General features: G+C 39.2%; 1 protein-coding gene across 1 annotated transcript in view; it reads right to left on the bottom strand.

Annotated features, from left to right (window-relative positions):
* Positions 1–1256: 1256 nt before the first annotated feature.
* LOC145998612 (putative inorganic phosphate cotransporter) overlaps positions 1257–25397 on the bottom strand; it is a 67724-nt gene continuing 43583 nt past the window's right edge. Inside the window, exons 3-10 of the mRNA XM_083135065.1 lie at positions 20957–21202; positions 19129–19216; positions 15834–16054; positions 14218–14367; positions 13513–13645; positions 6636–6877; positions 4182–4325; positions 1257–1883 (exon numbers count right to left, since the gene is read on the bottom strand). Of these exons, the coding sequence (XP_082991191.1) occupies positions 1869–1883; positions 4182–4325; positions 6636–6877; positions 13513–13645; positions 14218–14367; positions 15834–16054; positions 19129–19216; positions 20957–21202 (1239 nt within the window). The 3' untranslated portion in view covers positions 1257–1868. The remainder of the gene's footprint in view (positions 1884–4181; positions 4326–6635; positions 6878–13512; positions 13646–14217; positions 14368–15833; positions 16055–19128; positions 19217–20956; positions 21203–25397) is intronic.

Below are 25397 nucleotides of genomic sequence, written 5' to 3' on the forward strand. Positions count from 1 at the left end.
CCCCCACGAAATGCTACAAATATGTAATTTATATAGTGTATAGTGGTAATTAATTTTACTTCCTTAGCGAGATTAAACATATTGTATAATAAATTGCAATATACTGAGAAATTCCTCTTCAGGCCTTCTACTTCCCAACATTTCTTTGCCTTTAGCTGACGGCTGTTGATAAGAGATGAGCCGAAAAAAAAATTCTGGCCAGGGGCCTGACAGGGATGAGTCGAATGTTCTCTGGGCCCGCAAAAAAAGTGCCTTTTTAGGATAACAGTTCATTTAATTGCTAAGTTTTTCTTACCTGTCGCGGGGCGAACTAGCTGACTTCCTATAGATGGCATATAACACCATCTACTGACGTCACTGCTTGTATACGTTACAGTATTTTCGATATGAAGGTGCCAAAATTGAAAATCTTTTCCCAGGCATCTTGGGGACTAGTTCCGATGCAATTCTTATTTACACTTCATGCAAAATTGTATTTCTAGAATAAATTGTCAAGGTTTTGTAATAATTTGTTAGAATTATGAAGTGAAACAAACGAATCAGCCCAAGACTTCAGGCCCGACCCTGTGGCCGAGTGGTTAGCACATCGCGCTGCGACGCCAAGGGTCCCGGGTTCGAATCCCGGTCGGGCTTGGTTGTTTGTAAATGTCCATTCATCAATTTCATCATTTCATCACTCATCCCCATCTTCGCAAATTAGCCAAGAGGCACAAAACGCGAAGTAAAATAAACTAAATCAAATCAAATCAAAACCAAGACTTCAGCTACTAAAGCACTGGTGGTAAGTGTAAGTGTAAGTGTAAGAACGTATTATGTTGAACTTTTAGTGAGAACCTTTTGCACAGAACCGTATTGTGATACAAATTGTTTCACAATCTACTTAATGTAACCTTTGAAATTCGGTAACAAGAATGTGTAATGATGTGGTAACATTATAGTCTTTGTCAAGACATGATACGAATGATAAGGATCTAAGGCAGCTTTCAGATCAATGTGACAAGCGACAAGCAACACGAGATCCTCTAGTTGTTCACTTCCATGCGCGACCAACTTAAGTTTCGTTTCTAAGTCGCATGTGTCGCTTGTCACTTCGTCCTCATGTTGGTGCATGATACATATTGATGTATGTGGCGTTCTGACTACACATGCGAAATAGGTTAAGCTTGGTATGATACTCACGGAGTGAATGATAATTATGAACCTGAAGCAGTACCAGCAGTTCAAACTTGGTTCTTGCTCATATGTTTTTTTTTAAAATACGTTTTATTATTAAAGAACGTTGGTTCGTCTTTACATAAATTTACATGTGAAAGGAATTTGAATAATTCCTTTCACTTCTATCGTTTTGGAGTTATGTTGTTCCTCACGGCTATCAGCACTCGTGTATGAAGTCATTTTAATATGTCATTGTGTGAATTTAACACAGCACTTGTTCAACGATTTTTCCATGTAATGTCACAGTGGAGCTTGTCATATTTTCTTGTAGCACCTGCTTCACACAAACACTGTCTCGACTCGAAGTACACTATTAATACAACACTGGAAATTATTTCATTTACGCATGCGAACTTTTCCTTTCACATTTCCATTCCAGCTGCAGAAATGTCCACTAATGCCCAGTTGCATGTCCGCTGGGGATTGGTGGGGGTCATTACCCCTTTGGCCAAGTCGAATGCAGGAAAATATGGTAAAAAAAAAGCACTGACTCCAAAAAAAAAAATGCACTGGCCTCAACATTACAGTCACATCCCCTGTACGAAAAAGTTGGGCACGCCACTGCAAATAACTGTAATAGTCTTCTGCAGGTAGGTGTGACAGGACGTCTTGTTATGCATCATAAATTATATTTGATACATAAGAAAGCATCCTTATTTACGACATTCCTGTAAAGAAGAAGTAAAACATGATACGGCTTCAGGTATTGCAAGAGAAATATATATATATATATATATATATATATAACAATATAAAAACAATACTATTCTTTTGTAAATAATTGAACCAGTAGTAACGAATTCATTCATAACGTGCGTTTTCCTTTGCAAAACTTAGCAATACCAATAAACAGCAACACTTTGTGTAGACAATCGCCATTAGTTTGTGTAATTGCCATGTTCCAGTGACATGGCATGGCGTGGTTTTCGTGGAAAAGTTACCGGTTAATAACACCACCTTGCTGATTTGATTATTATTATTATGCAGTTGGTCATCACTTTGAACAACTCTTGTTACACAGGTTAGTACTCGTTGTACTTATACTTGTCTGCATGCTAAAGATATGTCGCAAAAATAAGCGGGACGTATGGGACGAAAATGCCGCCATCTGCACCATGCCTCGCCGTTCTGCAATCACACGCTATCTCGGCCCCGAGCCAAACTGGACGCACTGTATTAATTCTGAGAGGTTATAATTGCCTCTGTTGTGCGTAAACTCCTATATATGATTTTACGTGTATGTGTGACTTCATGTAGCAGAAGATAACCGCAATAACACCTCCAACGTCTGGGAATGGATTTCCATGAGCTGCTCCCATTGGCTGTTCGTTCTTCGTCCCCAGCAAAATAGGCCCCTTAATATAGGCAACCTGCCCTAGTTATTTCTTATCCTCTCGTGTTGGGGTCAGTGCCCTCCATCTCGCGTGCCATGTAACCCGATACCTTTAGTGGAAACACCTGGATCTGTGCTGTTTATCGCCGACTGTGGAAGACTACTATACAAGTCAAGAGACACGTCATTTTAAAAACATTTTAGTAGAAGGGTCATTCCACATCAAATCAACGCAAAAAACTAAGATTTTGACACCCACCAACTCCGATTTCGATGAAACTTGGTATACACCTTTCCTTTATGGTTGAAAGAAACCCCTTACATTTTTTTTTCACTCTATCTCAAACGGTTTCCATTTTACAGCACTTTATACATTGATTTCCCTTCAAAATTGAATATCAGTCAGTTTTGACCCTAAATTTCAGCCATTTGCATTAGATGTGGTTAAAAAAGATGCAGAACATAAAATGTAGCCTGAAATATACCGAAAACAATGTTTTTTACCCCAGATTTCTATAATATTTCTTAGCTGAGTTATCATGATTTTCGCAACTGTCTGCATTGGCCAAAAATGTTGCAAGTCACGAAACAAAAATGGCCGCCATTTTCAAACGGTCTAGTTAGAAAAATAATGCCTGTTTTGAACTACTCTTGTACAGGGGTTACAACGACAGACAAATAAAAAAATAAAAATGGTCGAGCGACCAGCTCTGGACCATTTGGTACGGATTGACTCTGAAATTTTAGGCAATTTCCAAGAAACGTAAAATTTTCGTTAGAAGGAATAAAAAAACTAAAAAAAAAATTTTTTTTGTAGACAAAGAGCATGTCTTTGTAATGATTTCCAACATCAAAAGTTTTTGGTTCCATCCACATGATGAAAATTCAGATTTTCGTAACCTAGTTTTCACACCACAAAAATTGGGCTACAAATCCATTATTAGTCTTTTTATAGGCATTTGTAAAATGTTTTGAGTGCTGATGTATATTTTTCTGAAATCCTCATTATTTCATTGAACTTTGTGTAAAATTTCAAAGATATCTGATGATTGGTTAAGGAGAAAAGAAATAAAATATAAGCAAGGGTATCTTGTGTCGAGGGTCTCAAGAGTGACAGACAACACTGATTTGATGACATTTCAAAGTGCTGTAAAATGAAAAACCGTTTGAGATAGAGTGAAAAACATTTAGGAGGTTTCATTAAACCATAAAGGAAAGGTGTATACCAAATTTCATCGAAATCGGAGTTGGTGGGTGTCATGACCTCGTTGAAATGGCGTGGAATGACCCAGAATTGAAAAACGTCTACATTTATTTTTTACTATTGTCGGTGCGGTAACAGCGGTTACATGTACGTCACGTTCCTGACATGTTCCTATCTTTTTCCCAATATAAACATATCTACTTTCTTCAAGTAACTCGTAGATGCACGGCCTATTTTTCCATCATATTTGTCAATGTATTCCCCACCAACACAGCTGGCTCGGTATCGTAGGAAACTGTGTCTCATAGAATGCACTAGGGACCCCTTGATTGCAAGGCGATGACGTCACCACTGCGGAATCTGAGGAGGCCCGACCGCAGACGATGTGTAAAGTAACTGCTACTTTTAGTTACCAGCCTATGAACTTACTTCGTCTCCTTCCTCGACGTCGTCACTCGATATGTTGTTCCAGGGCTGGATTTCTCCTGATCCGAAAATGATGAAGATCAGATTCCCCACGAAGTAGATGGCTGCAGCGATGAAGAACACAATTCGCCACTGCTCCGGAGTTTGCTGCAAGTAAACGAATGATAAGATTGTATTTAAAGCCTCTCTTGAAGTTAAAAGAATGTAGGTCATGTTCGAAAAGATTCTACAATATAACACTGACATTACAGTCATATACATAGGTATGAACATTTACTTTTTTTTTAAAAAAAAAAAATAATAATTCATCTTGTATATATGTATTACAACATTGGCACGTTTCCTATCTCTAATGCATCTATTTGTTAGAAGGCAATAATCTCAGTTAGGTTACACGTTCATATTTATAAAATACTAGCTGATCACCCGACATTGCCCGGGTATTTATTTACCCCAATCTTGTATCAGACAGGAAAATAATGAATTCTAACTATAGTGTAAAATGTAACTAATTTTAAATGTGATCGTGAATGTCACCAATTAGCTTAGAGACTCCGAAAACTATTGATTCGCCACTAATCTAGGTCATTTGTGGCATATCATTTTTCATCTTCTCTCACCCCTATGCCGATAGGTGATGATCTTGAAGTTGAACTGCACTGGGAGTGTCACGAAAACTATGGATTCCATTCGCAGCACAGCCTGAATGTTAGACAACCCGAGAAACACTATCGTTGTGCGGATTGCATAGAGTCACGGATGTCTGTGCGGAATTTAACATGGGTGGGTTCTCGATTATTTTTACATGTCACCCCTTCACACCCCACCCCTAGGGGTGCCAGGGAAGTCTTACCCCAAAAGTATTCTTTCCAGATTGCAAGTGATACGTGTACCAAGTTTGGTTGAAATTGCTCCAGGCGTTCGAGAGTTATCCCGGAACAAACATATATACACACCCACATATACACAGCCATACACACGCATCCATTTATACAGGGTGCTCGGAAATTCCCCTTACAAACTCCTAGGGTAAGTAGAGGGGACTGAGTAGACAATATTTGGAATAGGAACCCATGTCCGGAAACGTACCGTTTCCGTGCTACAACCATGATAATGTGTCGGATGTGCCTGTGTTGGTATGCAACCGGGTAGGCAGTACTTGATGTCAGAAGATCACCTGATGGCACGTGACGTCTACAAATTGTCGTGTTCCACTGTCGACACAGGTGTGGTGTTGATCAATGAATAGTACGTATCTTTTTTGTTCCCTTGGAATTGTCACCAAATAATTTTGTTTGTATTATGGACTGAGTCACACGTCATTCACTTCTGTACCTTACGTAACACCTCATTTGACATGGTTGTAATAAATGATTACACTTTAGGTCATCAGGTGATCTTCTGACGTCATGTACTGCCTACCCGGTTGCATACCAACACAAGCACATCCGACACATTGTCATGGTTGTAGCACGAAAACGGTACGTTTCCGGACATGGGTTCCTATTCCAAATATTGTCTACTCAGTCCCCTCTACTTGCCCTAGGAGTTTGTAAGGGGAATTTCCGAGCACCCTGTATGTATATATATATAATGAATTAGAAAGGAACCCAGTAGCAGGCAACACTAGTCAAAGATAAAGAATATGCACTTCAATTACTTAAGAAAACTTCATGAGAATACTTCTGAATCCATAAAAATGTTTTCATTAAATTATTGTTTTTAGTCATTATATAACACACTCACATACAGACAGACACCTCATCACCTCTTGGTGTGAGAGATTTTAAAGTCGGGAAACCTGACAGGGCAGGTTTTTTCAGGGACTCTCTTTGTTTGAGATGTACGTAGAAATCTTGCCATCTATGAGTTGATTGATTTGATTGATTGATTTAGTTTATTTTACTTCGCGTTTTGTGCCTCTTGGCTAATTTGCGAAGATGGGGATGAGTGATGAAATGATGAAATTGATGAATGGACATTCACAAACAACCAAGCCCGACCGGGATTCGAACCCGGGACCCTTGGCGTCGGGCTAATGAGTTCCAGTATATAGGTTGAATTTTCATAATGAGCTGGTCTTGCACACTTCTGTCATATATTACACACTTTGCATTTGTGCTGCCGTCTGGAATGCTTGATGGGAACTATTGTAAGCAGTTGCGGCAATTAGGGGGGGGGGGGCGAGGGGGAGCAGTTGCCACCCATTTTTCGTCACTTTTGCCCTGCACTATGCTACATCTTATCTACAAAGGGAAATGTACTGTCTTTGCCCCTCCCCCCAGTTTTGGCACCGTGCCCCCTCGATTTTGGGACCCAATCGCCGCCACTGATTGTAAGTCCTCCTTATTTTGATTATAATATATATTTACATATCTAACACTTTTTAGTACACATAAAAATCCGTAATGTGCTATAGAATAATGCCTAACATGAATTTCTTATCGCTGTACTCACATTCCCTGAAGTTAGGAATCCCACCACTAGAGGGCCTATGATGCTCATGATGTTGGCACAGCAGTTGGTGATGCCCATCATTGTGCCAGCAAAGTTGGGCGACAGATCTATGTGGTTAACCTGGAATCCGATGTATGAGGCTCCGTTGAGCCCCACAGCCACAGAAAGCAGGGCGACAGCCGCTGTCTCGTCATTGCCTACGTATCCCACACCGATCAGAGCAATGGCAGGACCCCAGTGAGCTAAAAAAGAGTGTTAAAAAATGTTAGAATTATGGTGCAGAGACAAAATTGGTATATTCGTCTCATTTATTATTATCGGTAATCAAGTACTTATCGAAACAAGCTAAAAGCTGTAAATAACTCATATGATCAGAAAGGAAAGCCAACCTTCACACACTTTTTCGTACGTGTGAATAAGTCACGCAGTAAAGCAATATTGATTTGGACGAAATTGTCATGTAACATACATTCCGATTTACTAAATTCTCGAACGATGATGATGATATGATCCATATTTTGGTGATGTCATAATTTCAAAATATGTCACTAATATATTCTTTTGCGAAAGAAAGCGTAATTTTCGTGTTATTATATGTAATATTGCACCTTGTTTGTAATGTATATCTTTTGTTTAATATTTATTGTATTTTATGCTCTATTATGAGTAGTTCAATGTACCTTTATATTTGAGAGAGTGCACTATGTGAATTTGTATTTCTAAACTTGTGTAGATGTTAGTTTTGTTGGTAGCATCTATTGGTAGATAGTAAGTGATTCATCTGTACTTGAATCTGTGTTCTTGAAATAGTATAAAAGCGAGGATATCGCTCGCATAAGAAATACACATTCGCCACAGATCGTCGAGGATTTTTAAACTTAAAAAGGACTCCTCGGTGTTGTGCATACATCTTGGTATGGTAGTTCGGGGCGCAAGCTAAGCCTGTGTGATCATAGCTATGCCGATGGCCATTGAGTTTATGCATTTTAGTTGAGTCAAGTCATCGTCAAAGTGAAATCCTCATCTTCATACTAAGCCTGTTTGCATTATAATTGCAATAAATAATGAATAAATCCTTTCGTTTTGTCTACTGCAATAATGTGGTTTTATTACTCTGTGCTGTGAAGTATTGTCTTTGCCTAACACTATCCCTGTACCTGAGAGGAGTCTGTGTACTTCGCCGAGTGTCATCGTTCACCGCTGAGTATTACAGAGTTATTATTAATAAATATAATACAACGACATAATACCCAACTTAATAATATGCTTAATAATGAAACTTTGAACGGATCAATGATGCTCTCGAACAATATAGATACGTCCAAGACCCATGTATGTATGTGTGTGTGTTTGTACATATAAGTATTTTGTTTAAAGTCAATCTGTTAACGGCAATTGTACAGAGAACAAGGCTTGTTTCAAATAATCAAAAAAATATATGTTTAGTTTCTGTTAAACAAAACAAATAATTGTTCACCAGGACCGAATTATTTTAGTAATAGTGTATATTTGTTCAGAAATATTTAAAAAAATGATCAGAGTTACTAAGTTTATTAAGGGATACCACCACATTTTTTGTTCACTGGTTCTAGCCACACACGATATGTTAATACAAAAGAAATAGTTTCTCTGTATGTGAGCCTGTTCTGTTGATTGCATACATTAAGGATAAACTTTTTTTTCCTCCTCCTCCTCCTTCGAGGGTTCAAATTGAAAAAAAAAACTGCCAAGAAATGCTTCGTGAACATATCTTAGGAAATATTTGCTCTACAACTCAATTGATATAGTTTTGAGGTGGATGAAATTTCTCAAATTAAAACTCGTGCCCCTGAGTAAAGTACAGACATAACAAACGTCATAAGATATTACTTCAAATGTTCCATTTGACGTAACAAAAACTTTTTACATGTATAAAATTTGTACACAATTTTATCTCTATTTCATACAAAGAACCAAGTCACAGAATAACCTATTTCTTCAAATCTGGCCTCGTTGCTTAAAACGTTTAGCCATCTTATTATACCTTTCTTTGTAAAGAAAACGTGGGTATTTTGAGATCAGAAGCTTTCGTACCCTGGTGATGGACACTTCGTGTATGTATACAATACGCAACTATCTCCGTATTGAGCAGGGACGTAGCTAGGTTGATCAGTTCGGGGGGGCCCATTATTTTCTTCTGTAGCCCCCAAAAATTTACGGATATTGACTCGCGAAATCCACGGCCATTATTCGGGAATCTAAATGCAGAATGAAATTATTAACTTAATGGCATCTAGACAGTCTTTAAAATTCCATGTATTTTCTTTTATGTTAGATTTTTGAGACACCAAGAACAATGTCATTAGTCCTTACTCCTTAGATTTGTAAATTTGCTCGAAGAAAATTGAGAAGTAGAGAAAACTCTCTTCCGTGGGTTTAGATATAAAAGGGTGCTGGTATCAGGTGTACGTACAAGTATGACAACGGTGCGAAAATGAAATGTTCGTGTAATGAGTTCAAGATAGGCATCCCATCTATATTGTTTATACCAGAATCGAATCCGGCGGCCTTTAGTGCAAGGCGACACCGTTAACCACTATTCTATGGGATGTGCACGAGTCTCTTGTGGCGTCGTACTGTACACATTGGAGAATGATGACTATATATATGAAATTTTATGCACACATCTAATTTCTTAAAAGTAATCCTCTTTGCGCGTGCAAAACTGAATATATGATGGCAATAGAAACCACAAGATTCCCACGCGCTCAATTTTTTGCGCTCTAGTCTTTCAAGGTTCGATCCCTGGTAGGAACTCCAAAATTTCTGTGATGGCCTAACATCGTGAGGACAATTGAGAAGCTACTTGAAATCAATATGTAAGCGAATTCCACTCTCAAAACTAGATGGGACTCGATGTGATGACCACGCGTCACCGAATGGAAAAACACTTCGGAGGCTTTGTCCTTCAAAATTAATTTTACTGAATAACTGTACTTTTCTTTAGAGGACCTAAACATGGCTTTTTTGCACAGTACAATGTTGTTTTCTTTCACCCTACTTTTATAGTTTTTAATTCCAAGGATTCCACTCCCGAAGCATGAGCATGACGCACTACGAAACCAGAGGTCCAAGGTTCGGACCTTGGACAGGTGTGGTTTCATCATGTCTCGCATCGCTATTCCTTCGGATCATCATTCAGTCTCATCGTCGCATTTAACACAACAGGGAGAAAGCAGCGTAAAATAGCGAAATAGAAATTATTGATTGACTTGGTTCATTTTACTTCACTTTTCTGACACTTTTTGTTTAATCGTGAAGATGAGAATGAGTTAAGATTAACTTGATGAAAGGACCATCACAAAAAAGACACATTCTCAGGTCGGGATTCGAACACGGGACATTCTGCTTCGTAGCGTAACCTGCTAACCACTCCAACACGGAGTTGTCGGCCCAAATAGAAATGTAAATTAGAAAACGCCGTATTGAATTTGCAGGAACCGAGTTCACCAGCAAGGGCAAAAGATTTTCGCTCCCACTAGGATAGGCAAATAACAGAAAATGCTTGATAAATAATTTGGCTCTCCGTATTTCATAATATTATTATGTAAGCAACTATCATTAGCTATATACCTTTGGATAAATTTTATTTGTATGTCTAGTCAACTTTTCCGCCTAAGCAGCAGCCACAGCGTCTTCATTTGCGGGTGGAGGCCTAATTTGTTAAAGGTCCAGGAATTTTAAATAAATTCAATTCCAGTCCAGGAGAGAAAATCGGCAAGCGTAAATGGGTTCTGGACCGTAATGAACCTTTTCATTTGTAAAGTTTTCAATTCGGTCCAGAAATATTCTTCCCAGATGAATTTCAATTCGGTCCAGGAAACTTATTTGTTAATGAATTTAATTACGCTCAACGAACATTTTTTTCCGGATCAGTTTAAATAGGGTCAAAGTTCTGTATTGAAATGAAACAATTCGCAACTTGGTACGAATTTAGATTGTGCGAGAGAAAAGGTTCCGGTCCTATAATGGGATTAGAATGCATGCATTCCCTAATCTTTAACAATCCCCGGGTTGTTAATGGTCCAGGTATTGTAAATATATTCATTTCACATCCGGGAGAGAAAATCAGCAAGTGTAAATGTGTTCTAGGCCTCAATTCGGTCCAGGAACCTTTTCTCCGTATGAATTTAAATAGGTGCAGGAACTCTTTTTAAGGTAAAATTTAAATACGGTCCAGGAACCTTGTTTTGCTGCTGAATTTAAACACTGTCCAAGAACCTTTTTTCCAGGATCAATTAAAATTCGGTGCAGGATTTTTTTCCGGATCAATTTAAATACGATCCAGTAACCTTTTTTTAATGAAACAGTACACTACTAGGACCGAATTTAAATTGTGCGAGAAGAAAGGTTCCGGTCCTGCAACGGAACCCAATAAAACCCATAGAACTTATGGGTAGATGGACCTTTGACAACCCTGGTGGAGGCTAAATGAAGAAAAATCACAAAATATGCAGAATTTTGAAACGTATTATATCTAGAGCATGCACATTACTACAAAATGTTGATTACATATCTAGTTTCCTTCCCTTATTGAAATGTGACTTATTCTTCATCACATGTGAGATCAACCGTCCTGGGAGTCAAGCCCGGTCTCCTGTGTTGTAGTCGGACACCAATTTAGAAAGTCAATGTGTTGGACATTTGGTTGATCAGTCGATCCTACTTCAACTTTTTCGAGAAGAAAACAAGCTGGCAGCTTCACACTCGAAATTTCACTTCTTCGCCTACCCCCGTGGCGGAGTGGTTAGCACATCGTGCTACGATGCCAGGTGTCCCGGGTTCGAATTCCGGACTGAGCATGGGTGTTTGTTGTGTCCATTGATCAATTTAATCATATCATCACTCATCCCCATCTTCGCAATTAGCCAAATGTGGCAGAAGAGCAAAGTAAAATGAACCAAATCAATCGAAATTTCACTCGCAATGCATGAAAATGAGATCTCAAGCACTCCGTGATCCTACCGGAATCTTACGTTTACAGAAGCTAACTATGAAACCACTTCTTGGATCAAACTGTTCTTCGAACTAGCTGAATGTCATCAATTGTCGACCAATCAACACAGTAGGGCAAAAAGAAGCAGATGTTTCTTGAAAATGAGTGGAAAGTTACCAAGGAAGGATATAAACTCGATACATTACAAAGGCTTATTATGGCCTTTCCTTTCATTGCAGGTTATGAGCACGAGGGTTGAGTGTGGGAACCTGAAGGAACCGCGACATCTTTGTCATTCATCTCCCGCCAGAAAAGGGACAAACAGTAGAATTTTGTCTCATTTAGCAATCAATATGCCTTTGTTAAGTTGGTAAGTTCAGTATGGCACTACATTTTAAATAATGCTGATGGAATAAATCAATAAAGTTTGTTAAATGACAACGACTCCTTACCACAAGAATATAATTATTCTTTACGGATATCCCCTATAACGGTTGGGGGTTCGACGTGCTGAGCCCACGTCACCTCATTACTGGTTAAAGATCTCCACGACTCTAGGAAGGATTGTGGGAGGGACTGGCAGTCGGGAAATAGACCAAGGCCCTTCCAGGGCTGTCGAACCACGGGTTATTATATATTTATAGATGCTTAAATATATGTGCAACCTCACATGTCTTTCCAGTGACTTATTGCAAGGGTTTTTATTGTACTTGACTCAACAAAATAAGCTTACTGGGTGAGGCAGATTCATACGAACCAAAAATACCCAAAATAATAACAATAATAATAATAATTTACTTCAAAATTACAAAAATGTATTTACTTGTTTTTGTTTAAATTTTCGATTCTTCGAAAAGTTCGTTAAGGAGTTGAGTTGAGTTGGTGTTTTTAGTCTACTTTATGCACAGTAAGGCTAATCGGGGCTGGACCTACAGTTTAAAGTAAGATCCGGACCACTGTGCCCATGTATCGAACCCGGGACCCCTCGATTACAAGGCAACAACGCTATCACTGCGCAATCGGGTAGGCATCGTTTGTTAACGAGGATTCTCAAAATCTGTCTTCACGATATCGAGAAAAATATGCGACTCGAGAAATCGTATAGTTTGTGAAGATAATTACATTTAAACACGTTGCGTGTTTTAGACTGTTTCAATAGTAGAATAGTTATTTGGTGCGAATAATTCTACTTACCCGGAGATATGAGGCATCCTGCCACCATTATACTAATTTAGCGTGTATTGCGCTCTGATTCGGGACCAGTTGTAACTGTTTGCATATATGTGGTTTACCGCTGCACAAGCGGTCGTTCTTCAATCTACTCAAGCTCAAAACATTGTTTGGACGCAACAGCAACACTCAACACCCAACCCTGCCTGTTGTTGACCTGCGACTGATGGGGTGGAAAGACCGCTCCCTCAAAATTTCGAGAAACAACGAAGTTCTAGGTTCCTACACTGACATCCACTATAGCTAGAACCAGGAAAACTAGAAAGAAATGTGGTTTTGGGTTCGTGCCACTCAAATTAAGAACAGTGTTTCTAACTGAAAGAAAAATTACTGAAAAACTATTTTGCAATATTTGTCATGAAAGTAAAATTTTCAGCAAATGTAGAACAGTTTGCCGGGGCCACGTGAACGTTTCGGGGGGCCAGTGCCCCCCCGTGCCCCCCCCCCCTAACGACGTCCCTGGTATTGAGACACCGGCCTCTATGCTGACCGTAACGCACTATGAAGCCAGAGGTCCCAGGTTTGAACCCTGGTCAGTGCATGGATGCATCACTGCGTTTATCTCTTCACCAATTCATCAAATGATGATTCATCCTCATCATCACGGTTAATCCGAGGTGTTGAAAAGCTATGTAGAATAACCAAAAATATAAATAGGCATTGAACACTTGCCTATAGTGTTGCCTATCTTTCTTGAAGCGCCCGTCGATAGCCAGTGCTTCATCTTCGCGTAGTCCGCAGCCCAGCTGATAAACATACTGAATATCCACATCACAAGGTATGGGAGGGCGGAGAGAAGACCGTTCTGAAAGGTAAATACACTTTAGGTGAAGAGAATCTGCAGAGTGGCAATCTAGGATCTGGATTTTTATATAATTACATATATTTACCTTTCTACGTGGTGAAGCAAAAATTAAAATTATCGGCGAACTATACTATGTTTGGAAAATGGTACATATTTCTACACATTTTTAGGTATATTACATATTTTCCACTTATATCGTACAACTTACATCCAAATATGTGTTAATGAGTTATTATGGTAATCATTTTGCATAATATACGCATTCTGTGCACGTATAAACTTCTAATACATCTAAAAACACACTCGTACATATATACCCACTCTTATACACTTTGATTCCAAGTCCTTTTGGGCCTCCCAGTGGTAGCGTTGTCGCCTTGTAATCAAGGGGACTCGCGTTCGATACCCGGTGGAGGCACATGGTGGTTTGGATCCCACTTTAAACTGTAGGTCCAGTACCAATTAGCCTTACTGTGCATAAAGTGGACTTAAAACACGAAGTCAATCAATCGATCCAAGTTCTTTCCCCTGTCTAGAACAGACTGCGAATCATCTCTTGAGCGGTGACTTACCGATTGGATGTCGAATCCCAAAATTTTGTTAAAGTATGTCGGTATCTCTGTTAGCAGGGTCCAGAATCCCCAGTTCTGCCCTGAGTGTGCTATGATCAACGTCCACATAGGCACCGATGTGAAAATGGACTTCCAGGGAACAATCAGCTTCTGCAGAATGAGAGATAAGGTTATAATTAAAACTTGAATTCTTATGACCCAATAATAACCAAAATACGCAAATTTTTTTAAAAAAATCACTTCTGGCCTAAAGTTTCCATAAACATGTCATAAAATGTAAAACATATGCTCCGACAACAATATAAATTTTTAATTAATAGTTTTTCCAGATAGCATACTTAATTTACTTAGGAATAAAACACAATTGCAATAATGTATATTATTACCATAGTTGAAAACACAGTCACAGTAGTTTTCTCGCTATACAACCACCAGTTTTCGGTAAGTTACAGTTGGAGTTACTTATTTACAGTTACTCATTTTAGAAATAGCTCAGTTACAGGTATTCATTAAAAAAGTAACCCAGTTACAGTTACTCGTTATAACTGTAACTTAATGTTACAGTTACTTTCTGCTTGAAATTTTTTTGCGGCAAAATTACACACAATCAATGATCACTGATTATACAGATAAAATAAATAAATGAAGACTTATATGTATTTTACTCATGACTCTGGTACATAAGTCTTCATATATATTAATATTATTGCAACATAAATTAGTTGAAACAAAACACTGAAGTCTTCAAGTGCAAGTAGAAATGATGAATTGGGCAAAAGAGTGGATGTTTACTCGTTGAAAAGTTTACAGGATCCCCGTTGGAAATTTTACAGTTTACTCGTTGAAAAGTTTACAGGATACTCGTTGAAAAATTTACAGGATACCCGTTCGAAAGTTTACAGGATACCCGTTCGAAAGTTTACAGGATACCCGTTGGAAAGTTTACAGGATACCCGTTGGCAAGTTTACAGGATCCTCGTTGGCAAGTTTACAGGATCCTCGTTGGAATGTTTATAGGATCCTCGTTGAAAAGTTTACAGTTTACTCGTTGAAATGTGTACTGTTTACTCGTTGAAAAGTTTACAGGATACTCGTTAAATAGTTTACAGGATACTCGTTGAAAAGTTTACAGGATCCTCGTTGGAAAGTTTACAGGATACTCGTTGAAAAGTTTACAAGATCCTCGTTTAAAAGTTTGCAGGATACTGATACAGTTTACAGATTCCTCGTTGAAAACAACTTTGAAAAGCCAAACATTGCATTTCTTTTAGAGAAGTTTTGTCCAGAGGTATACAAATTCCAGGGTACGTTGCTTTCCTTCATTGGCTGCACAGCCGGTCCGTAGTACGCTTAAGATTTTGTCTATTACTGACAAAAAAAAAGTTGTCGTTGGCAATCCTGAATCTGTGTAGCGTGGTTGCTGATATACAGCATAAAAATAAATTTCCATTTTCGATGGAGGGTAGCGTCGAAGCAAAATGTTATTAAGAGGAGTTGTTCATCTTGTGTACACGATGTGAAATGTCTACATTATACGGTGACATCTGCGTATACATGCTTATGTATAAATTTCAATTTTGAGAGGAACTATTACTATTTCAAACTTTCAACTCTACCTTCTTCCGCTGCACAGTCCCCAGGGAGGTTTCGATGTACTTCCTCTCTGCGTCGGAGATACTCCAGTGGGTCGCGGGGGAGTCTGCCCCCACGAAGAACCAAAGCAGCGCCCAGGCGAGGCCCAAAGCTCCGAAGAGATAGAAGATGGCCTCCCAGCCGGCATCCGTGTCCGCCAGCGCTCCGGAAACTGGCATGGCGATGATGGTTCCTACTTGGGCACCTGCGAAGATAACGCCATCTATTGTATTTCCCATCACACGCGGATCGAGATATCGTAAAACAACCACGGTAGGTTGCGAACCTTAAAAGGTTCTGGGATCGAACCTGGAGCCCTTGCCATTTGGGGTTAGCGGAAGTTCTCGCTTGTCTGCTTTTTCTATCTGCGGAGCTCCCTAAATCAACTTAACCTACACAACCTTTCGAGTGAACGGCAACTCTCATATTTTGGGTAAAAATTACCTAAAGACTGCAAAGGCAAGGTTGGCTTGAGAGAAATGCATATTACCTGTCTCGTTCTCGAAGAGAAGATCAAAAGAGTTTCCAAGTTAAACTCTCACTCACTCGCTGATGTTAAGCCCACATCACACGGAACTGGAATTACAGTAGGTATGCCCTAGTTAGCGCTGGACTGGCTACCAATTGGCTAGCTTTCGCCTCACACGATACTTATCAGCGTACTTGTCGATAGACTTTTGTTCCCATATGAGGGAAGTTGTAATGGCGGCCGCGTGAGATGCAAACAATGTATCACTTCACATCTTTAAAAGCCGATAACTATTCAACCGAGAGGAATAACGTTTCGTATCAAACGTTATTAGGTACAAAACAATGGCGCTGCTTAAATACATACTTTATGGAATAATATTTTAGTTGTTTTAAATGTAAACACCGTGCACTCAGCATAGATGGTGTAACTCGACGCGCCTTTCATGCTGTATACGTTATACATTGCTGGAGTAACACTCGGCAACCACAGACAAAAGCGCTCCTTTGCACACTCACAGATTATCTTCACATGGCGAAACTTTGCTCTGATTGGCTGTTCCACAGAATCCAGTAGAGGAACGTAAGTAGCAATTAGAACATGTCCTATTTCTCCAAACCAGTCAAGCAGTCAGCCAGGCTGACATGATTGCTACCTAGAAAGTTAGTTCAGCGCCAACTAGGACATTCCTACTAGAAATCCAGTTCCGTGTGATAGGGGCTTTAGTCTCTTAAATTGTCTCTTAACTTCTCAGCACTTCACTCCCAAATAACTTTCAAACTGACGTTCACTTTCCATAAAAAAGATTGACTGTCTTTCAAAATGAAACTGCCTGACGTCTCCTGAATCCAAACTTAACTCTCGTCTCTTCTCTCCCTAAAACTCCAACTGCCCGCTTTACTATCCCCTGACCAACTTCTCAATTAACCCCTTTTCAAGCTAAACTCTGACTCCCCTGTCCAAGATTCAACTTGCATCCTGTCCATCTAAGCTCCGCCTCCTTTTTTCTCTCTCTCTCTTTCTCCCCCACTTTGCCTCTGCAATAACTGCAAAATGCTTTGTCTTGAAGCTGTGTTGAAGTTAACACATTCCTTAGAGTTTCCTGCCTGTTACCCAGCTAAGCTTAACTCGAACATGAAAATAAGGTATCATTACGGTATCCGGCTGGGCGATAAAAAAATCCCTTGAATTTTTGGTTCTAAGTTTTAAGATAAAGTGCAGGTATATTGCCTGTTATGCCAATCCAGTCCTGTAGAAGGTATATTTATTAGCAAAGACAATAATAAAAACATAACCATAGTAGAAAATAATAATACCTTAAAACTAACTAAAACAAAAAAAAAACTGAACTTGAAAGTCAAATTTGCAATCAAAATTAGATTTGATTGACAGGTGTTTATTTTTTCTTCGAGGGGCACAGAGGACTGACTCTCTCTCGCTTTCTCTCTCTCTCTCTCTCTCTCTCTCTCTCTCTCTCTCTCTCTCTCTCTCTCTCTCTCTCTCTCTCTCTCTCTCTCTCTCTCTCAACTATTCACATCAAGACAATTACAAGATTTTGTTTTAGGCTCAATTTGTGTGAGATAAACTATAGTAGTGCCGCCATAAGAACCGGCCTGCATTCACAGCGGAGAACTGTTATTTTGGCAAGATCTTGTTCTCCTGCTGGCTGATTCGGGGAGGATGGATTCTAATGTTGCCGCTTGTTGCCCAAAGAGGAGGCAGCTGTAGGCCTAATTGGGTGTTTGACCGATAGTTTCTTTCTATACCCTGTCTCAGTTATCACTGGAGCAGGCGAACGAAAACAAGTCTCTGCGCAAGTAGTGATGCGAGATGGCTCCACCAATGAACACGTGAGAGAGAATGGGATTGCGTGGAGGAAGGGAAAGCGACCGCAGTTACCAGACTCAGCCTTCCCAGCAGCGTGTACTGCTTTGCTCTGGCCACTCGACCCCCCCCCCCTCTTGGAACAAGTTGTAATAGTTCACAGAAAAGTAATATTAGTTTTTGAAGTACATTTTTTTAATCATCCGAGATTAATGATTCCTTGCGATTGACGGATAATTGTACTACATTGGAAAACTTCGCTCTTGATAATAATTGTTGATAGTATGTGACATACGTTAATTTTTTGATAATGATATCGTGAATGATATGAATGCATTAGCATGATGCAACAGAGTAATATTTCACCATACAATACAATGCTACTCAAGGATTTAGGGGAGCTATGATTCCCCTGTGAAATTGAAATTTATTTTAAAATATATTTAACAAATCTATATTTCGCGATTCGTGACTGGAGTTTTGATATAGATTGATTGATTGATTTAGTTTATTTTACTTCGCGTTTTGTGCCTCTTGGCTAATTTACGAGAATGGGGATGAGTGATGAAATTGATGAATGGACATTCACAAACAAACAAGCCCGAGCGGGATTCGAACCCGGGACCCTTGGCGTCGCTGCGCGATGTGCTAACCACTCGGCCACATGGTCCGGCGAGTTTTGTTATAAAGACTGGGGTATTTGCAACTCGAGAGTCGAGAGCAGACCTTGCAACGTCCAGGATCATAGGCGTCGACTTAGGGGGGCAAGGCACTTTCTGCCCCCCCCCCCCCCAATTCACGTAGAGGGACACATTTTATACATATTTACATACATAAAATATTGTTTATATCAACCTTGCCCCCAATTTATCTTACGTTGGCGCCTCTGCTCAGTATTCAGTGCCAAGGGACACAAGACAATTTTATTCTACAGTTAAGTAGTAAATAGCACAATAGAACATCAATCGACTGTATGAATTCTCTACCTGCATATGCGAATGAAACAAGCTTCCCTCTCTCCGAAGGCGGTACCCATCTTGCCAGGAGAGTGTGAGTGGACGGAAACAGGAACCCCTGAAAGAAATAGGTTATGTTAGGAGTAAAGTGCCCAGATTTTTAAAACAACAAAGCGGGACAATTTTCATACTTTCTGAAGAAATAACGGGGCTGCAAAATATACACATTTTAATACGAAAACCATTTAGTGTTATATACTTCTGTGAATACTAACTAAATGCTGTGAATAGCTTGCATAATATGGTGATATGCACTGCACTCCGACCAAGCAGTCATTTAGAATTAGAAGTCATTCATTGATATTTTGCCGATCCGATCAATAGATTTTCTTTAGTACGTCCATCTTTTCAAATGTCATTTTAAAAAAAGGTTTACACTCGTGTGATTAAAGTTCATTATTACTGAACACACCTTTCAATATTTGTACTGAAAGAGCGTGAGTTTCTGTTAGTTGTCCACAAACGCTTCATGTGCGAAAAACACTCGTTCAATGGGGTCATTAGTTCCAGGTAATGAGAGAAAGATCTTCAAAATTTTAAGAAAATTGGTTTGTGGAACATTGTGCCACATAACTGCAGCGGTACAGACTTAATTATAAACGCGTTATAGTTCCATATAAATGACTGAATGTTACTATGCCACAATAACCCGTGTGTGTGTGTTCAGCACGCCGAACCCCCAGCCGTTGTAGGTTTCCATGATCGGTTACTATGCCATAGTTCACGGTAATAGTAGTAGAATGGGTGTAATGTTGCAGTAATTCTATTCTACAGAAAAGGGGACATTTTGGCGTCCCGTTTTGAATTCCAAAATATATCGGGAGAGAAACTAAAAAAAGGGAACTTTATTTACGGGAAGAAGAATATTACCGTTTGCAAATAGAAGTTCCAAGGATCTAGTCGACCAGATGTATGCTTCTACTCGTATCGCGGATGAAACATTAATAAAATAAATAGTTGGAAATTGTGTCTGTAGATGGTGCATTCAAGTACACATATTGAAATAAATTTCGGAAGGTGTTCCCTGCCGCTAACCAAGTGTCTCACATTTAACACTAATAATAACTAATAACAGCAATAATAATAAATATTATTGGTCCAGTCCCGATTAGCTTTACTGTGCATAAAGTGGACTCAAAACACCAACTTAATACAATAAATATTATTATTAAGAATAAGTCTAATTACTATTGTTATTACAGGAATAGATAAAGTCACTAAAATGTGTATTCTATCAAGAAAAAGCCAAACTTTATGCAAAAATGGAGTTTGTAAAATAACAAAATGTTTTTATCCCAGCTAATGAAAGAGAAGTCCCAGAATATTTTATGCATATCATCATTATTATTATTATGCAGTTTTTCTCCCAACTCAATCCTTATCTCCATAAAATTGCGGCCGAAATGGGCAATGTTCGTATTACACTTGTGTTTAGTACTGGTAACACTTTCGGGGAAGGGCATCTTCGTCATTGCCTTGTAATTAAGGGGTCCCGAGTTTGATACCAAGTGGAGGCCCATTGCACAGTGGTTCGCAGCCTACTTTGAACTGTAAGTCCAGTCCCGACTAGGCCTATTTGTGCATAAAGTTGACTTAAAACAAATATTATTCTTGGATGGATGTTATCAATTTTGCCTCTTTAAACTCCGAAACACAAATAAAATTCATGTTTGTGAATTCCTGTTAGCTTTTACCGACATGAATGACGCAATTCAGTACATCTTCTTTTCTTTACAAAAAACAGAAAAAAAACGCCTCCATTCTTTGAAATACCCTCGTATATAGGTGGCGTACCAACCTGGCCAAGTCCTTGGATGACTCTACTGGTACACATGAGTTCGACCCCTCCCTCGGCCATGATGGGAGTGAGGAGTGTCATGATGGACGGGACGATCAGGGCGATCAGCAGGAGTCTCTTCGGACCGACGATCTCCGACAGAACTCCCGCGGGGATCTGGGTCACCATGTAACCCCAGAAGAACGAACTCAGGACTGTAGACTGCGTAGACTCGTCCCAATCAAATATGTTGGGGTTGGTGCTGTTCTGGAAATCAAAGGAGAAAAGTGTTTAAATCATCATTCATTAGAGTAGTTTGCTACAAATTTTCAATGTCATAGAGTTCATTAAGACAGACAACAGTTATTTAATTGAATTATATTGTGTTATTTTTCTCATATTTTGTACTCTCTCTGTCCCATAATTATTGTCCGGTACACTTGTGTTTGTTGTCCCATATTGTCCGATATTCAAACTGTGACATTGGTGTATACAGAAGACGAAAATGAAACAGGGGAATGAGTCATACAACGTTATTACTCAAGGATCAGTACAAATTGGCCGATCAAGTGTCGAAAAGAACATACATAAAAAGTTACCATTTTGGCATACCGGACAATAATTATGGGACAGAGGGAGTATATTCAAGTGTACGAGAAAGTTATCTCGTACACTTAATTGAATATTTATTCATTTGTATTTTTACTGGTTAACATGCAATGTTAATGAATTATATTCAGCGAACAGCTTCCCCACAACTCTTTTCGCGAATCACGCCCACTGCCAGGATTCCGGAAAGCGTTTCAGAGCATGTTGTAAACTTTGCGTTTACAGTGTTAGTGGCAGTGATTCAAGCTACAAATTTTACGATTATATATACTAAATGTATTTCTTAGCATTTTGCTTAATCGCGTAACAATGACCAGTGTCTAAAATGATGTTATTTGCCACAAAACAACTCTGTATGAAATATGTAACATCCGGAAGAAATGCAGGACTAGGGAACCTGTCTCATGGAAGTAATCGGGTCTATGTTGTCCCCTTGTAATCGAAGGATTAAAAATTCGGTTCCTGGTGGAGGCATATTTTTAACGATGCTAGTCTTCCTGAGTATAAATTCAATTAAAAACAAACTTTGTGTCGTGAAAATGATAATTTATAAATATGTTCCCGAAGTGCAAAATTGTGTTCTATTTTTTTTTAAGGCAGTAACATTGAGACAGATATGCTGAGTGAAAAGTTGTAATGATGCGATCATTACTTGATCCTTTTTTATTTTATATGTTTAATTAATTAATCTAATTGGGTCGGTTGGGTTTTAGTGTCATGTGTTTGGTAATGTTGTGGATGTCTATGTATTCATGTGCGTGCGTATTCTTGGCCGTTGGGTAGGTAGGTGTGTTGCTGAAAAGCCGACCAGCGGAAAGTTTTGGTGGAATACGGCGAGGTAAAGAGGTGTCTTTTCTCTATGGGGCGAAACGGAGAATTTTCTTGATAATATGAATCGGCGGGAACACTAACTTCTTTTCTTCATTCAATTACACACACTTGATCAATTTCCCATTAATTCAATAGTACATCTCATGTGGGAAACCGCGTAGGCCTACACCTTCAGCCACCTTTCTTGGTACTGAAGGTTATATTATTTTACTCGTGAAGTCAGTGGCTATACGAGTCTACACACACTCTCTTCTCGAAGGGGGGACAGGGCACACTGAAATGTAGATTTTGCGAATAACGGCCAAGAATTAACTTATATAAATATAATATGAATAAACCTATATACGTGGGTCGTTCAATATATAATTTTCCGTATGCTGTAAAAAAAATATTTTTAAGATACATTAGAAAACTATACATACATGTGTAGGAGGATCCTTCCTCACTTCTCCACATAATCCCCATAGAGATTCAGGCATTTGTCCCACCGTTGCACCAATTTGTCCATACCCTTTGAAAAGAAAATCAGGGCTCTTGCAATTGAGCACTATTCTCACATTACGCTTCACTTCTTCATCTGTTTCGAAACGGTAACCTTGCAATTCAGACTTTAATACCGGAAAAAGGTGGACATCACTCTGCGCTAAATCGGGGCTGTATCGAGGGTGGGGCAGCCGTTCCCACCCCAATTCTTCCATTTTGTGTTGTGTTTGCACTGCTGAGTGGGGGCGAACGTTATCGTCAAGAAGAATGACACCAGCTGACAGGAGACCTGGTCGCTTATGTCGAATTGCATTTTTCAGTTTATCCAATGTTTGACAATAACGGTCAGCATTAATTGTTCTTCCTCGCTCCAAAAAGTCCATCAGCAGAACACCCTTAGCATCCATGCTTCTTAACTCCTTATGACGCGAGCCCGTGTTTTCCGAACAAGCATTTACTTTTCGCCCTTGAGAGCATGCGCCTTCTCGTCTGATAACGAATCGATTGTTGTTCCTTGTAGACGAAGGATGGCGCTTGTCAACCATGTGCTTCTTTTTAATGGCATTGCTTTATACAATATTTTATAGCACAGGGAAACTTATATATTGAACGTCCCTAGTATATGTAAAAGGAAATGGGCCTAAACTAGCATCCACAGAACTTCAGGTACTGCAAGTTTTGAACCTAGGGACAAGGATTCAAAAATGTATGGTTGTGTATATTGTGTATGTTGCTGAGAATCGCTCTAAAAACATAAACTACACCTATACAAAGTGTATACAAATATATGAATACTGCTTACGCATCCGCTGATTGATAAACAACATTTCAACATTTTTTTTATGAGCATTATTAGAGATCGTACAGCAACCACACGCGTTGCAAAGCACCAGGATGTAAAGAGTAGCATAAAATTCAAATAACGCTAACTATAAACACAGTACTTGCCTTTCAAGTACGATTCATATTTCACCCTGGATTGCAGAAATCACGCCAACTGTATGAAGGTATCACGTTCTTTCGCAATTAAAACAATGGCATACACACAACACACATACAATGCATTAATTTACCAAAAGGAAACTTCATTTTAAAATTTCCAATTATACCATTAAATGTGGTAAACAAACACCCACTGGGTCATTTTCATGCACGCAGCATTCACACTTGCTGTCGTTTGCCGGACTGTGTGCCGGACCACGTGCGTTTGGGCTAGATTTCCCATCATGCTCTGCGTCGCTGACGTCACATTGAATATCATAGCACCTCTTCAGGTGAAATTTCTTATGCTGGTGGTGGGAATCGAAGCTACGACAGACCTGTGATTTTACTACAAATCCGGTCCAATTACTCCACTGCTGATGACAAAATATATTTGCAAAGGCGTTTAGAACATCAGAAATTATCAGAAACTTGCATATGTATTCTGAACTCGGATACAATTCGATTGTGTGCCAAAACTGGGAGGAGGGTAGTTATTTTCTCTTGGTAGATAAGGTTTAGCTATAGTGCTGAGGCAAGAAGGGGGCAACTGCCCCTCTCACGCCCCCTGCTAATCTCTGCCACTATATTTGTGCGTATGTATGTACAGAGTAGATAGGTATGAAGTCGGTGCCACTACTTTCGAGCGTATAACATAAGGACCTAATCGGCAGACGTAACTAAAAATGCTTGCAAATCAATGGCAAATGGAACTTCATGTTTGTTTATTGTTACGTTGAGCAACTCACTCTAATTAATTACCATATTTTGACCTAAGTAGAAAGAGCAAGAACAGAGCTCAGATAACAAGAACCAGTTGGTAAAATTGCTCTTTCCTCTTGCATAACGGAAAACAAATGTTTACTCTGCATTTCTAATGACTATTGACTACACAACGTTATTCGCAGGGAAGATTTCAATAGCCTCGCGTAACAAAGATAAGGCGTCCTTTCTCTGAGAAATCGGATCAAGTCCCCCTGTCGTCGGCGTGTGTAGCAGAGTTGCCACATGAAGGGAAATTTCCCTTTGTAAAGGGAAATTTTTTAACCAAATTTTAAGCGAAATGGAATGAAGACACCAAAATTCAATGGAAAGTTTAATACACCACACTCAATATTAGTACAGATTATGTACTATTTATTATTATTATTATTATTATTATTATGCGATTTTTAGTGAAGGGAAAAACAGTGCCAAACGGGAATTTTTCTCCTTGGAAAGGGAAATTGTGCTCTCAGATTGTGGCAACACTGGTGTGTAGTCACCGGTACACCTAGATGCTAAGATACTCGCTTCCCTGCCAGGGGCCGCGGAAGAGGAATGAATGAATAAGAATGACTGAGGATAACATGGAAAAGAGTATGAAAGACCGTGCTATGAAAAACTTTTTAAAAAAATATATTGGGTGGGCTGAACTCTTGAGATTTGTTTCATAATTTTATGCAATAATATATGTCATTCGTAGGCTTAGCATTTGCCCTAAAATGTTTCTTTTGTTCCTTGGCCAGAAAATGTAGGAGTTTAAGTTTAAAACCCGTTTCAGGACATTTCTGAGAGG

This window comes from Lepisma saccharinum, chromosome 14, assembly GCF_977018435.1.
Source record: "Lepisma saccharinum chromosome 14, izLepSacc3.1, whole genome shotgun sequence".
Taxonomy (NCBI): Eukaryota; Metazoa; Arthropoda; class Insecta; order Zygentoma; family Lepismatidae; genus Lepisma; species Lepisma saccharinum.